We start from the raw sequence: 15885 nt of genomic DNA, 5'->3' as shown, positions 1-15885 counted from the left end.
AGTATCCAGTAGCTGTTAAACAAATCAGATGGATCAACACGCTTCATATCTTTCTGGAGTCTCTCCAACACTTCTAGATCAACTACTGGAGGCGGGAGTAGCCATGGTGGATTTACAGGAATAGCTACTGTTAATTTCCACAAAGTTTGCTGCTTCAGTGTCTTTAGATATTTTTGTCAGATGTTACTGTGGAATACTGAAGTATAATTACAAGCATTTCATAAGTGTCAAAGGCTTTTATTGACAATTACAAGAAGTTGATGCAAAGAGTCAATATTTGCAGTGTTGACCCTTCTTTTTCAAGACCTCTGCAATCCGCCCTGGCGTGCTGTCAATTAACTTCTGGACCACATCCTGACTGATGGGAGCCCATTCTTGCATAATCAATGCTTGGAGTTTGTCAGAATTTGTGGGTTTTGGTTTGTCCACCCGTCTCTTGAGGATTGACCACAAATTCTCAATGGGATTAAGGTCTGGGGAGTTTCCTGGCCATCGGCCCAAAATATCAAATTTCTGTTCCCCAAGCCACTTAGTTATCACTTTTGCCTTATGGCAAGGTGCTCCATCATGCTGAAAAAGGCATTGTTCATCACCAAACTGTTCCTGGATGGTTGAGAGAAGTTTCTCTCGGAGGATGTGTTGGTATCATTCTTTATTCATGGCTGTGTTCTTAGGCAACATTGTGAGTGAGCCCACTCCCTTGGCTGAGAAGCAACCCCACATATGAATGGTCTCAGGATGCTTTACTGTTGGCATGACAACATGATTACTGATGGTAACGCTCACCTTGTCTTCTCCGGACAAGCTTTTTTCCGGATGCCCCAAACAATCGGAAAGGGGATTCATCAGAGAAAATGACTTTACCCCAGTCCTCAGCAGTCCAATCCCTGTACCTATTGCAGAATATCAGTCTGTCCCTGATGTTTTGCCTGGAGAGAAGTGGCTTCTTTGCTGCCCTTCTTGACACCAGGCCATCCTCCAAAAGTCTTCGCCTCACTGTGCGTGCAGATGCACTCACACCTGCCTGCTGCCATTCCTGAGCAAGCTCTGTACTGGTGGTGCCCCGATCCCACAGCTGAATCAACTTTAGGAGATGGTCCTGGCGCTTGCTGGACTTTCTTGGGCGCCCTGAAGCCTTCTTCACAACAATTGAACCGCTCTCCTTGAAGTTCTTGATGATCCGATAAATGGTTGATTTAGGTGCAATCTTACTGGCAGAAATATCCTTGCCTGTGAAGCCCTGATGACGGCATGTGTTTCCTTGCAGGTAACCATGGTTGACAGAGCAAGAACAATGATTACAAGCACCACCCTCCTTTTGAAGCTTCCAGTCTGTTATTCGAACTCAATCAGCATGACAGAGTGATCTCCAGCCTTGTCCTCGTCAACACTCACACCAGTGTCAACGAGATAATCACTGACATGTCAGCTGGTCCTTTTGTGGCAGGGCTGAAATGCAGTGGAAATGTTTTTGGGGGATTCAGTTCATTTGCATGGCAAAGAGGGACTTTGCAATTAATTGCAATTCATCTGATCCCTCTTCATAACATTCTGGAGCATATGCAAATGGCCATCATACAAACTGAGGCAGCAGACTTTGTGAAAATTAATATGTGTCATTCTCAAAACTTTTGGCAACGACTGTAATATCCTCCGCCTGGGTGACAACAGTTGGGGTCTAACAACACCCGTGCCAATATATCCTCCAAACACCGGCTTCTCGGGCATTATCACTTAAATAACGAATCATGCAAAAAAAAATTACAGTTGTGAGGAATATGTTAGTTAATGTAGAGACAAACGATTATGCATATTTCTTTTGTCAAAGCTAATTTACAAAAATGGCTATTTAGCAAGCTAGCTGACTAGCTAACATTATAAGCCATATAGCAGGTTAGCTTTATGGGCGTTGTGACATGAGTATGTAACGGTTTTCTTCTGTGGACGAAGGAGAGGACCAAAGCGCAGCGTAGCCAATGTTTATCATGTTTAATAAAGACCATAAACGTGAACACTACAAAGAACAAAAACAACAAAACGTGAAAACCGAAACAGTCCTATCTGGTGCAGAGACACAAAGACAGAAAACAACCACCCACAAAACCCAACACAAAACAGGTTACCTAAATATGGTTCCCAATCAGAGACAATGACTAACACCCGCCTCTGATTGAGAACCATATCAGGCCAAACATAGAAACAGGAAAACTAGACACACAACATAGAATGCCCACTCAGCTCACGTCCTGACCAACACTAAAACGAAAACACAAAAGAACTATGGTCAGAACATGACAGAGTATGACATTGTAATTCTGGTTGTTTAAAAATCTCTTAAGGACCAAACCCTTTTTTCAATTGTCATCTAAAATGACGTATCCTATCTAACTGCCTGTAGATCAGGACCTGAAGCAAGGATATGCATATTCTTGATACTATTTGAAAGGAAACACTTTGAAGTTTGTTGAAATGTGAAATGAATGTAGGAGAATATAACACATTAGATATGGTAAAAGATAATACAATGAAAAAAAACATGCTTTTTTGTATTTTTTTGTACCATCATCTTTGAAATGCAAGAGAAAGGCCATAATGTATTATTCCAGCCCAAGCGCAATTTCGATTTTGGCCACAAGATGGCAGCAGTGCATGTGCAAAGTTTTAGACTGTTCCAATGAACCATTGCATATCTGTTCAATGTTGTATCGACTGCCCAAATGTGCCTAATTGGTTTATTAATACATTTTCAAGTTCATAATTGTGCACTCTCCTCAAACAATAGCATGGTAGTATTTCAATGTAATAGCTACTGTAAATTGGACAGTGCAGTTAGATGAACAAGAATTTAAGCTTTCTGCCCATATCAGATATGTCTATGTCCTGGGATTTATTTTTTGTTACTTACAACCTCATGCTAATCACATTAGCCCATGTTAGCTCAACCGTCCCGTGGGTGGGACACCGATCCCGTAGAGCAGGGGTGTCAAAGTCAAATGGACGGAGGGCCAAATAAAAAATTTAGCTACAAGCCGAGGGCCGGACTGTTCGAATGTTCATTGAAAAATTTTTAAATGACGCATATAGTCTAGTGAACCTAATTGAACCTACTGAAAACCTAACAAATATATTCCAATATGATCAGATAAATAAAGCAATATTTTCTTATGGCTCTGTCAGTAATCTTTAATTTTCAACAGACACAAAAGACAAATTTCCTTTATATAAAAATCCCCATAACATGAACATTAAATGAAAGAAACCGGTATTCAAGGCACCATCAGTAGCCTATATTTTCTATTTTAGCAAAAGTGGGCTAAATTTACTTAAAAGAAAAAAACAATAATAGCAATTTTCTATCATCCACTCAACTGAAATATTTTAAAAATATAATTGGATTGAAATACAATAAAATAAAGTGCAAAAATCTATTAATCAAAAACAACACTTTGTTTAAGGAGAAGTAACATGCAGTGAAAACAAATATTAAACTTTAACTTTTAAACTTGAACTGAGTAAAAACTCTAAATATGTGATTGCACAGTAATGTTCACTTGTTTGAGGTTGAGGGTGATACTTGGTGGTGTCCCATCTTTTCCACAAGTTCATCAATGTTCGGGGTAAGGCTCTGAGCTGAGGAAATCCTCAGAATTGAGTGGAGGTGTTCAGCAGTAAGTCGACTTCTGTGTGATGTTTTGTTCAGGTTCATCAAAGAAAACAGTTGTTCACACAGGTATGTGCTGCCAAACATAGACAACGTTTGAGCAGCCTGGATGCGCAGCTGGGTCTACTCTCTCGGCAATGGTGTTTCTGCTCAGACTCACATTTAAAAAGAGTTGCCTTTTTTCTGGGCAAACTTCGTCACAAACTTTAATCATGCAGTTTTTGATGAAATCCCCCTCCGTAAATGGCCGGGCTGATTTAGCGATCTCTTCTGCCAAAATAAAACTGGCCTTGACAGCAGCCTGGCCTTGTGATTTGGCTTTTTTGAACAGAGCCTGTCGAGATTTGAGGCCTCGTTTTAATTCCTCTGCCTTTTGTAGCCTTTGTTCCATGTCCATATTCTTGTTTTTGTCCGCGTGTTTCGTTTCATAATGTCGTCTCAGATTATACTCTTTCAGTACCGCCACACTTTCTCCACACAGAAGACACACAGGTTTTCCAGCTACCTCCGTGAACATATACTCCGACTCCCACCTTGTTTGAAACCCCCGGTTCTCAGTGTCCACCTTCCGTTTTGCCATTTTTGATGGGTATCTGAAAGTTAATTTTACTGTGATGCTGACGACTGCTGTGCCAATAAATATTGAAATGAAGCAGCCTACTGCTCGGTGCGTCACCGTTGCATTGTGGGAAATGTAGTATTGGTGCGTGTAAAAGATCTGCGGGCTGCCGGCTTGCTGCGGTCTGCGGGCCGGTTCTAATAATAAATCAAGATCATCCCAGGGGCCGTAAAAAACCTTCTCGCGGGCCGGATGTGGCCCGCGGGCCTTGACTCTGACATATGTGCCGTAGAGGTTCATGTTTTAGGGACTCCTGAAACAAACCAGCAAACCAGACTGTCGTCTTGTGAAACGGTGGATGTAAAGAATCTAGCTAGCCAAAGCATTTCCTGCAAATTTTATGTAAACATTTGTAAGCTTGCCTTGCTGGTATTTGCCATGCAATGCAGCTGAAGTTACATAGTTAGCTAGCTATTTTCTTGCTTATTACGCAGAGGATAAAAATTGTCTGTATGCCTATGGATGTATAGCTAGCTATGTAGCCGATCTGTGAATGGACCCTAAAACGTTTGGTATAGATATTAGTTCAGAACCTAGCTATGAACCTCAGCTATCATAGCCGATTGTATCAACCTCAAAACAGTCTGAATGACATTAATGAAGCTTATTGATTGAGTAGAATATAATATCATTTTGTGCCAAGGATGCAAGTCGTATATACAGTGGGGCAAAAAAGTATTTAGTCAGCCACCAATTGTGCAAGTTCTCCCACTTAAAAAGATGAGAAAGGCCTGTAAGTTTCATCATAGGTACACTTCAACTATGACAGACAAAATGAGGGGAAAAAATCCAGAAAATCACATTGTAGGATTTTTTATGAATTTATTTGCAAATTATGGTGGAAAATAAGTATTTGGTCAATAACAAAAGTTTATCTCAATACTTTGTTATATACCCTTTGTTGGCAATGACAGAGGTCAAACGTTTTCTGTAAGTCTTCACAAGGTTTTCACACACTGTTGCTGGTATTTTGGCCCATTCCTCCATGCAGATCTCCTCTAGAGCAGTGATGTTTTGGGGCTGTTGCTGGGCAACACGGACTTTCAACTCCCTCCAAAGATTTTCTATGGGGTTGAGATCTGGAGACTGGCTAGGCCACTCCAGGACCTTGAAATGCTTCTTACGAAGCCACTCCTTCGTTGCCCGGGCGGTGTGTTAGTTGAAGTGTACCTATGATGAAAATTACAGGCCTCTCTCATCTTTTTAAGTGGGAGAACTTGCACAATTGGTTGCTGACTAAATACTTTTTTGCCCCACTGTACATGTAGTTATTACCATACAATGAGATCCCCACATTGTAGCCTGTACATTGAATATATTCACTGATCATATACTCTACCTTGGCAAATAAAGGTGTGTGGTGGATATTTTAAATGACCAATAATGAGGAGAGACCAGGTCAATCAGGATATGAACTTTTTTTAAAACTGTAACGTCCTGACCAGAGTTATTATGTGTTTTGCTTGTTTAGTGTTGGTCAGGACGTGAGCTGGGTGGGAATTCTATGTTGTGTGTCTAGTTTGTCTGTTTCTGTGTCCAGACTAATATGGTTCTCAATCAGAGGCAGCTGGTAATCGTTGTCCCTGATTGAGAATCATATATAGGAGGCTTGTTTTGTGTTGGGATTTTGTGGGTGATTGTTTCCTGTCTCTGTGTTTGTGTTCTGCACCAGATAGGACTGTCTCGGCTTTCACGTTTGTTGTTTTTGTATGGTTGTAAGTGTTCACCGTTTATTGTCTAATTAAACATGTTGAACACTAACCGCGCTGCATTTTGGTCCTCTCCTTCATCCCAGGAAGAAAGTCGTTACAGAATCACCCACCAACAAAGGACCAAGCAGCGTGGCAACGGGCAGCAGCGACAGCAGCAGTGGTACCAGGAGGAATGGTCATGGGAGGAAATCATGAACGGAAAAGGACCCTGGGCTAAGGTTGGAAAGGATCACCTCCCATGGTAACAGCTGGAGGCAACCGGAGAGAGGAACTGGCGTTATGAAGGTACACGGCTAGCACGGAAACCCGAGAAGAAATCCCAAAAATGTATTGGGGGGGGGGCTTAAGGGTAGTGTGGCAAAGGCAGGTAGGAAACCTGCGCCCACTTCCCATGCTTACCGTGGAGAGCGGGAGTACGGGCAGACACCGTGTTATGCGGAAGAGCGCAAGGTGTCTCCTGTACGTGTGCATAGCCCGGTGCGGGTTATTCCACCACCCCGCACGGGCCGGGCTAGATTGAGCATTGAGCCAAGTGCCATGAAGCCGGCTCTACATATCTGGCCTCCAGTACGTCTCCTCGGGCCGGTGTACATGGCACCAGCCTTACGCATGGTGTCCCCGGTTCGCCAACACAGCCCAGTGCGGGTTGTTCCACCTCCCCGCACTGGGCGGGCTACGGGGAGCATTCAACCAGGTAAGGTTGGGCAGGCTCGGTGCTCAAGGGAGCCAGTACGCCTGCACGGTCCGGTATATCCGGCGCCACCTTCCCGCCCCAGCCCAGTACCACCAGTGCCTACACCACGCACCAGGCTTCCAGTGCGTCTCCAGAGCCCTGTTTCTCCTCCACACACTCTCCCTGTGGTGCGTGTCTCCAGCCCAGTACCTCCAGTTCCGGCACCACGCACCAAGCCTCCTGTGCGTCTCCAGAGCCCTGTACGCACTGTTCCTTCTCCCCGCACTCGCCCTGAGGTGCGTGCCCTCAGCCCGGTACCACCAGTGCCGGTACCACGCACCAGTCCTATAGTGCGCTTTGAGAGTCCAGTGTGCCCTGTTCCTGCTCCCCGCACTAGCCTCGAGGTGCGTGTCTCCAGTCCGGTACCACCAGTTCCGGCACCACGCACCAGGCCTACACTGCTCGTCTGCCCAGCACCGTCTGTACTGCCTGCCTGCCCAACGCCATCGGCACTGCTCGTCTGCCCAGCGCAGTCTGAGCTGCTTGCCTGCCCAGCGCCGTCTGAGCCATCCGCCTGCCCAGCGCCGTCTGAGCCATCCGTCTGCCCAGCGCCATCTGAGCCATCCGTCTGCCCAGTGCCATCTGAGCCATCCGTCTGCCCAGTGCCATCTGAGCCGTCCGTCTGCCCAGCGCCATCTGAGCCGTCCGTCTGCCCAGCGCCATCTGAGCCGTCCGTCTGCCCAGCGCCATCTGAGCCGTCCGTCTGCCCAGCGCCATCTGAGCCGTCCGTCTGCCCAGCGCCATCTGAGCCGTCCGTCTGCCCAGCGCCATCTGAGCCGTCCGTCTGCCCAGCGCCATCTGAGCCGTCCGTCTGCCCAGCGCCATCTGAGCCGTCCGTCTGCCCAGCGCCATCTGAGCCGTCCGTCTGCCCAGCGCCATCTGAGCCGTCCGTCTGCCCAGCGCCATCTGAGCCGTCCGTCTGCCCAGCGCCATCTGAGCCGTCCGTCTGCCCAGCGCCGTTAGAGCCGCCCGTCTGTCCCGAGCCGCCAGAGCCGCCAGTCAGGAGCCGCCAGAGCCGCCAGCCAGTCAGGAGCCGCCAGAGCCGCCAGCCAGTCAGGAGCCGCCAGAGCCGCCAGCCAGTCAGGAGCCGCCAGCCAGTCAGGAGCCGCCAGAGCCGCCAGCCAGTCAGGAGCCGCCAGAGCCGCCAGCCAGTCAGGAGCCGCCAGCCAGTCAGGAGCCGCCAGAGCCGCCAGCCAGTCAGGAGCCGCCAGAGCCGCCAGCCAGTCAGGAGCCGCCAGCCAGTCAGGAGCCGCCCTCCATTCATGAGCCGCCCTCCAGTCATGAGCCGCCCTCCAGTCATGAGCCGCCCTCCAGTCATGAGCTGCCTCTCTGTCCGGAGCTACCCCTCTGTCCGGAGCTACCCCTCTGTCCGGAGCTACCCCTCTGTCCTGAGCTACCCCTCTGTCCTGAGCTACCCCTCTGTCCTGAGCTACCCCTCTGTCCTGAGCTACCCCTCTGTCCTGAGCTACCCCTCTGTCCTGAGCTACCCCTCTGTCCTGAGCTACCCCTCTGTCCTGAGCTACCCCTCTGTCCTGAGCTACCTCTCTGTCCTGAGCTACCTCTCTGTCCTGAGCTGTCTCCTTAATCATGTGGGGGCCTTGGGGAGGATTCCTAGGCCAAGGTCGGGGGCGAGGGTCGCCACTCAAAGGACGCTAAGGAGGGGGACAAAGACAGTGGTGGTGTCCTCGTCCACCGCCGGAGCCGCCACCGCAGACAGATGCCCACCCAGACCCTCCTCTTGAGTTTTAGGGGTGCGTTCGGAGTCCGCACCTCAGGAGGGGGGTACTGTAACGTCCTGACCAGAGTTATTATGTGTTTTGCTTGTTTAGTGTTGGTCAGGACGTGAGCTGGGTGGGAATTCTATGTTGTGTGTCTAGTTTGTCTGTTTCTGTGTCCAGACTAATATGGTTCTCAATCAGAGGCAGCTGGTAATCGTTGTCCCTGATTGAGAATCATATATAGGAGGCTTGTTTTGTGTTGGGATTTTGTGGGTGTGTCACGTTCCTGACCTGTTTTGTATGTGTTTAGTTGGTCAGGACGTGAGCTGGGTGGGAATTCTATGTTGTGTGTCTAGTTTGTCTGTTTCTATGTCCAGCCTAATATGGTTCTCAATCAGAGGCAGATGGTAATCGTTGTCCCTGATTGAGAATCATATATAGGAGGCTTGTTTTGTGTTGGGATTTTGTGGGTGTTTGTTTCCTGTCTCTGTGATTGTCTGCACCAGATAGGTCTGTCTCGGTTTTTGCACATTTGTTATTTTGTATTGTTGTTTGTAGTGTTTCACTTGTTCTTTATTAAACATGTTTAACACTAGCCGCGCTGCACTTTGGTCCTCTCCTTCACCCCTGGAAGAAAACCGTTACAGGGTGATTGTTTCCTGTCTCTGTTTGTGTTCTGCACCAGATAGGACTGTCTCGGCTTTCACGTTTGTTGTTTTTGTATGGTTGTAAGTGTTCCCCGTTTATTGTCTAATTAAACTTGTTGAACACTAACCGCGCTGCATTTTGGTCCTCTCCTTCATCCCAGGAAGAAAGTCGTTACAAAAACGTATTGATAAGGGGGGCTGGTCACAGTACACACAGATGTAGATAGAGTGAAAGCCTAATGATTCTGAGTTGGGACTTGCCTTATATAGCCCAACCTTGTTACATTTTCTTAATCCACCACAACTGTCTCAATGTGTCAAACCAACCCATAGTCTCCTGTGTTCTCGCACTAAGAACTGTTTGTCCTTAGAATAGAGGATAAGAAGAGACTTGTTCGTAACAGAGAGACCTCGTCCCGAACATATGCAAGTTTCAGATTGACAGGGGGTGGGGTTAAGAACACGAGATGTGCACAGCCGTGGTGGATTTAGATACAGAGTTAAGTGACAAAAGCATTTTACACAACCAGAGTAACAGGAGTGTACATGCCTATCATTTAAAGTAATGCTAATACTAATCCCCCGCCCTCAGCCTTTCATCCTTTGTTTGTACATTTCCACTTTTCTCAAGTTTAGATAAACGTGCATGAAGCAATGTGTGCACTGCAGACGCTAGCTAGCTAGTTTGTGGCTCCAGAGGCATCTAGACAGGCTCTTCAGGGTCGTCAGTAGTTGTCAAGTATTAAACCCCGCCCATTTCTGCAATTTCTCTTCTTAAAATGTGAATTTAAACCTAACCTTAACCACACTGCTAACAGTATGCCTGACCTTGAAAAGGTTCACATTTAGTAAACTAGCTATGCTTTTGAGGCTTGTGTTGCAGATCTGCATAAAATATGGAGTCTGTGGTTGTGGGTCTGTTGCGTTTAATCTATTGTGTTTTTATGCTAGGCCTCCTTCATACATTTTATGCTAGTCACACCTGCATACAAAACTGTATGCACAGGATGCTGATTTCAACAGTCAGTGTCTCAAGCATTGTACCTTGAGTCTCTGACTGCTGAAATCCCCATGACCTGTCCTTTTTATCACAATCATTGCAACGTCAAAAATCACTCCAATATTGTATTTAAAAACTCGCCTATTTGTGAGCAGGTTATTACCTTGTATAAGGAAGATGATTTGGCTCTAGACAACCTACAAATACTGATCAACACCGACAAAGCTTTATACTTGACCTTGTTATATCATATGTTCTTCAACTCAATCAACATTAGCATGAATTGCCTCCTGCATCACATCCTGAATTATTTAAGCAAACAATGTTTGCCTAGTCACTGTGACAAGCAAACCCTCTTTCGCACACGTATACATGTTGATTCATTCAGCTACTCCTTCACTCCCCATTTTCTGTCCCCGTTCGCTGCTTTAGATGTAGGGTTGCGGGAGGCAGGCGTAATCAAACAAACACAGTCGCTCTCCCTCTACATAAACCCCATAACCCTCCTCACAACTGTGTTTCAGCTCTTTGTGCTGCACTGAGAACACTGATTCCTTATTCCTTCCACTCTGAATACAGGGATCCTCTCCTCTCACAACCCAGGATCCTAGGATTGATACTACAGCAGATTTTTAAAGATGACACCCACACCAACTGTAACTCTCAACACCGGGGCCAGCATGCCTATCGTAGGCTTGGGGACATGGAGGGTAAGATAAAGCGAAATTGTGTTTCTTCTAGTCATCTTGCATGGATGGCGTTGATCATTGTTGAACTGAACTCATGGAATCAACAATAGGCAGTTAACTGTTTCTTTCCCTTTGGCAGTTACCGGTATGTTTATGTTCAAATAAATGACAGTTTTCTCATTTGCCATATATCCTGAGAGTTTTAATGAACTATGATGATGACCAAGATGAAGCATCTTATTTTTGCACCAATGTTTTACTGTCACACTTGGAATTGCAGTTTAGCCTATACTTGAATTTACCCAACATAGGTAACTAAATTATGGCCTAACTCTGTGATATTAAGGATGATATTATACAGTGTAATCATACTACTATCATGATGAGTATTTCTACAGTATTCTGTAACCTTTCTGACAGAGGCTTAAATCAAGTGTGAGGTAACCACAATAGAACACAACATATAGCCCCAATCTGTAATTCCTCTGAATCCCTGTGCAGGCAGATGCGGGCAAGGTAGCAGAGGCAGTGAAAGCGGCCATCTCTGCAGGCTACAGACACATAGACGGAGCCTACTGTTACCAGAATGAGGACGAGGTCGGGGATGGCATTCACACCATGATTGGCCAGGGGGTGGTGAAGAGAGAGGAGCTTTTCATCGTCAGTAAGGTGAGGACGATTATCGACTTGGTCACTGTGTCAAAAAGTGGAAAACGTGTCAAGAATCATTAGTCATGTTTGTAGATTTGGTCATATGATTTCCCACTAGACGCCAGGCAGACAAAGAGCTCCATACGGGCTGAAGGCATGTCATGTGTATGCTCTCTGTATAGTCACCAATGTCATGCTAGTACTATCATTTGTTCTGGGTACACTCTTACTCAACTGCCACACGTCACCATGACACTTCAATTTGTCCATAGGATAATATTGGCATTTAAATTGTATTTCAACATGCACTGCAGCAGTCTAATATAACTGTTTCTCCCAAATAGCTGTGGTGTACTCTCCATCAGAAGTCTATGGTGAAGGGAGCCTGTCAGAAGACTCTGAGTGACCTCAGACTAGACTACCTGGACCTCTACCTAATACACACCCCGATGTGCTTTCAGGTACTGTGTGTGTCTGTGTCAATAAAATGACTCTATCAGCTTAAAACTGTCCCTGTTTAAGAGCGAGAAGACCATTGTCTCTGTGACTGATCTGTTTGTCAATGCAGCCTGGAGAGAATCTATTTCCTTTTGGTGAAGACGGACAAGTAATCGCAGGTGACAGCAACTTCCTGGACACTTGGGAGGTAAGGAAAACAAAAATGGTATACTGTATTTCAAAACAAACATCCCCGACACCAGCGAACAAGATTATACCGTAAGATATTTGACAGTTTACCGAGCTAGATCTTGACCTATTGAATAGGCTATGGAGGAGCTGGTGGATGCTGGACTGGTCAAGGCTATCGGTGTCTCCAACTTTAACAAAGACCAGATTGAATCCATCCTGAACAAGCCAGGCCTCAAGTATAAACCTGCCAACATCCAGGTACTGTAGTCTGTGGTGATCAAGACAGACAAAACAAGTCAGTACAGTTTGTACCAAGGTATTATTGCCCCCCCATCTCTGTATTCCCAACACCTCATCTTTGTATTTGTCCCTTCAGGTTGAATGTCACCCCTATCTGAACCAGGAGAAGCTGATCAACTACTGTCACTCTAAAGGCATCTCTGTGACAGCCTACAGCCCTCTGGGCTCCCCAGACAGACCATGGTGAGATAGATCACACTTTAAGATATTCCTGATGTGTATACAGTCACTTTGGATCAAATAGAAGGTTCTAGAATTAAATACACTCAACCTGTACGCTGAAATGATTGAAAACATGCATTGTGTTTAATTTGTTATTGACAACGTTTCAATGAGTGCGTGCAGTGTCGGACCCTACTCTTTCCCTAGATTTTTTTTCAGGCCCCACCCACCACAAACAATCGGTGTGTTTGACTTCACGTCAACACAAAATGAATTACATTTTCAACAGGGCGAAACCTGGTGAGCCGTCCCTGCTCGAGGACCCAAAGATAAAGGCCATCGCTGTTAAGCACAATAAGACCACAGCACAGGTATGAGTGAAACAACACTTTCCCCTAATTCTGCCTTTAGTGACATACTGTAGCAAGATGTGATCCTGTATTTTAAGCCTTATCCAGAAATATTGAATTACACCAACAATGAAAGAAATCGTCTGAGGATGGTGCTGGACCATATGACAAAAAAAGAAAAGAGGACACTTTGATGAAAAGGTTCAAATCCAGGCATGTCACATGACTGCACCAAACACAGGGTCCTGGCTATATGGAATACAAAGGGCAGAACAAAGAGTGTTCTCAACCATGCTTACTCCTGTGAAGTTCTGCATTTTCAACAAAAGTCCATTCAAGTTGAGGTTAATGTGGCTGATATACCACTCTTCAAAGAACCTTACAGTACAATTATATATGGTGATAGGCTAATCATTGTTTATAAATCTATGTATGAAATGGGATATTGGTCTCTTGTGTAGCATTTACAGAAAACAGCTAGGGATTAGAATGGGGACATTCAATTGTCAAGGTTTTGGCTGCTGTTTTCCCAAGACACGTCTCTTCTAACGTAAGAATCATTGTTTTGAAACCACGTCGTCGGGGTGTGGTGGTCCAACACTCACATGGTAACAGTTACATTCTTTGGCTGGGTAAAAGGAGTCTTGGTCTAGGGTCAGTTAAGGGACCAATCCCTGTTCTTATCTCCACAGGTCCTTATCCGCTTTCAAATACAGAGGAATGTGATTGTCATTCCCAAGTCGGCTACGCCCTCCCGGATCAAGGAAAATTTCCAGGTATTTTTTGACAATTACAATTGTGACTGGAAGCGATTCAATAAAATATATATATTTTATACTTCAAATAAAATGTTTCACTTTATTGAACTTTGGCAGTGTATTTTCCATTCAAATATAACTGTCTAGATAGAGATGTGGAAACCACTAAGTGCATTCTAAGGGCGTGCTTACACAGAATCCTGAAGGAGTTGGTCGCCCAGAGGTTAAATCACTTTCTCCCAACCTAGGTTCTAGGTTCAAATCTCCTCTCTTGTCTGTTTCAATGTCAAATATACAAAGAGCGGTATTCTAAGTGTGGAAGAGCTGTTGGCTCTGGTAAGAATCTTACCTCTGATGTACAGAGTTGTAGGTTCGATCCCAGGCTCAGCTCCTGAATGTAGTTGCGTTCACTCTGGGATAGTTGGAAGGCTGTCAGAACTCATGGTGATAAATACCTGGTCTCCCCTCCTGGAAAAAGTGGGCCCTTAGTTTTAAATGAAGACGTGCCTATATTTAAACAAAGTTCACACTTTTTCCAGGAGTGGTTTAGCCCGTCTGCTTGTCACGCTCTTCCAGCCAATGCCAGTGCCCTCCGGGCATCAAATGTGTGGCAGCCACTCCCTGAAGTGGCCTTGACTCCCTGACCAGCAGAGTCCTCAGTAGCCAACCATGCTCAAGAGCCAGCACAAGAGTTCAAACGTACAACCTTGTGCTTTGGGGGGAAAGATCCTTACACCAGAGCCACAGACCCCTTCACACTTGTTACCCTTCTTTGTATACAGTGTACGAAACATTAGGAACACCTCCCTAATTGAGTTGCACCCCCCCTCAGAACAGCCTCAATTCGTCGGGGCATGGACTCTACAAGGTGTTGAAAGCGTTCCACAGGGATGCTGGCCCATGTTGACTCCAATGCTTCCTACAGTTGTGTCAAGTTGGCTGGATGTCTTTTGGGTGGTGGACCGTTCTTGATACACACGGGAAACTGTTGAGCGTGAAAAACCCAGCAGTGTTGCAGTTCTTGATATACTCAAACCAGTGCGCCTGGCCCCTATTACCATACCCCGTTCAAAGGCACTTAAATATGGTCTTGCCCATTCACCCTTTGAATGGGCAAGACAAAGTGACATCAATAAGGGATGACCTGGTCAGTCTGTCATGGAAAGAGCTGTTTCTAATGTTTTGTACACTCAGTGTATATGATATTGAGAGTCGTACACAAACAGGCGAGTAGTTTTGAACCTACGTGCAAGGCAGGGATTTAACCTGGGAGCCACTGACACCTCCACCTTTTCTTTTTGTATATTTCATTGAGAGTTGCACGCAAAAAGAGAAATTGTGGGATTTGAACCCACAACCTCTTGGTTTCAAGGCAGGGATGTAACCCCAGAGCCACTGTTTCCTTCACACTCCTAAATTGTTATTTTGTCACCTTCAAACAGGTGTCCGACTTCAAGTTAAGTCCCGCAGACATGAAAGTCATCCTTGGTTTCAACAGGAACTGGAGAGGATTCGCTATGGAATGGTGAGTCCACAGAGTTCCAGAGTGTCTAGATGCGGACTTTGACTCTTTCTCTTTTACCTGTTCTTCCCTGACGTACCCTCCTCCTCGCTGCAGGGGCAACAAGCACAAAGACTTCCCTCTGCATGCAGAGTACTGAAGCCTCAAGAGTGGAACTGGAGCTGAAGACAGAGAAAGGACACTGACCTGACACCCACATTCCTATGCTGTAGTGCCCGTCTTCCTGTCTGTGAAAAACACTGGGGACATACAGCGAGAAGTCCAGTAGTTGTATATAGACTCAACCACTACTTTGACATTGTTCATGAGAGACATGAAAGTTCAGGAGGCGAACAGAACGTCCACAGAAAATGTCAGTGTAATGTAATAATTGGGAAATAGTGCCTTTACTTGTTCAAAGTTGAAACATGTTGCATAGTTGTAAGTTTACTTACATGTTGGAAAGTGCCTTTGAAAGCCCGCTACACGTGCTGTGCGTCTCGTTCTAATATGAAATGAATCGGTCCTTAGACAGCTCTTTAGAGATATATCTCAAACAATATGTTAACATTGACAACTTACACAGTAAAATGTGACTCAGTCCAGAATGTCTTGATGTTCTGCACTTAGATGTCATGTATTTTTACATATTTGAAACAAGATTCTAATCCTGAAATATAAACTGCTATCTGACTACCTTGATCTATGAATATCATCTGCATATATAATAAGAACACAGTACTAAGTCAATGAG

General features: G+C 45.4%; 1 protein-coding gene across 2 annotated transcripts; it reads left to right on the top strand.

Annotated features, from left to right (window-relative positions):
- Positions 1–10546: 10546 nt before the first annotated feature.
- LOC139565963 (aldo-keto reductase family 1 member B1-like) lies at positions 10547–15833 on the top strand. Of its 2 annotated transcripts, none has more exons than XM_071386703.1 (10): positions 10547–10800; positions 11281–11448; positions 11775–11891; positions 11999–12076; positions 12196–12318; positions 12437–12543; positions 12812–12893; positions 13565–13648; positions 15073–15155; positions 15249–15833. In XM_071386703.1, exons 1-10 carry the CDS (start codon positions 10729–10731, stop codon positions 15289–15291), a joined length of 957 nt encoding a protein of 318 aa, XP_071242804.1. In that variant the 5' UTR covers positions 10547–10728; the 3' UTR covers positions 15292–15833. The 2 variants fall into 2 exon arrangements, with proteins under 2 accessions (XP_071242804.1, XP_071242806.1); XM_071386705.1 differs by lacking the exon at positions 10547–10800 and adding an exon at positions 10809–10924.
- Positions 15834–15885: the final 52 nt, after the last annotated feature.

Source organism: Salvelinus alpinus, chromosome 37 (genome assembly GCF_045679555.1).
Source record: "Salvelinus alpinus chromosome 37, SLU_Salpinus.1, whole genome shotgun sequence".
In the NCBI taxonomy this organism is placed as follows: Eukaryota; Metazoa; Chordata; class Actinopteri; order Salmoniformes; family Salmonidae; genus Salvelinus; species Salvelinus alpinus.
The sequence above is the reverse complement of the archived record's forward strand: the minus strand, read 5'-3'. Positions and strand labels throughout refer to the sequence as shown.

Excerpts from the sequence above, each read along its gene's own strand:
- LOC139565963 (XM_071386703.1), top strand. The coding sequence starts at position 10,729 with ATGACACCCACACCAACTGTAACTCTCAACACCGGGGCCAGCATGCCT. Across the intron at positions 12,077-12,195 it reads ACTTCCTGGACACTTGGGAG|GCTATGGAGGAGCTGGTGGA; the intron begins GTAAGGAAAACA and ends CCTATTGAATAG. Across the intron at positions 12,894-13,564 it reads ACAATAAGACCACAGCACAG|GTCCTTATCCGCTTTCAAAT; the intron begins GTATGAGTGAAA and ends TTATCTCCACAG.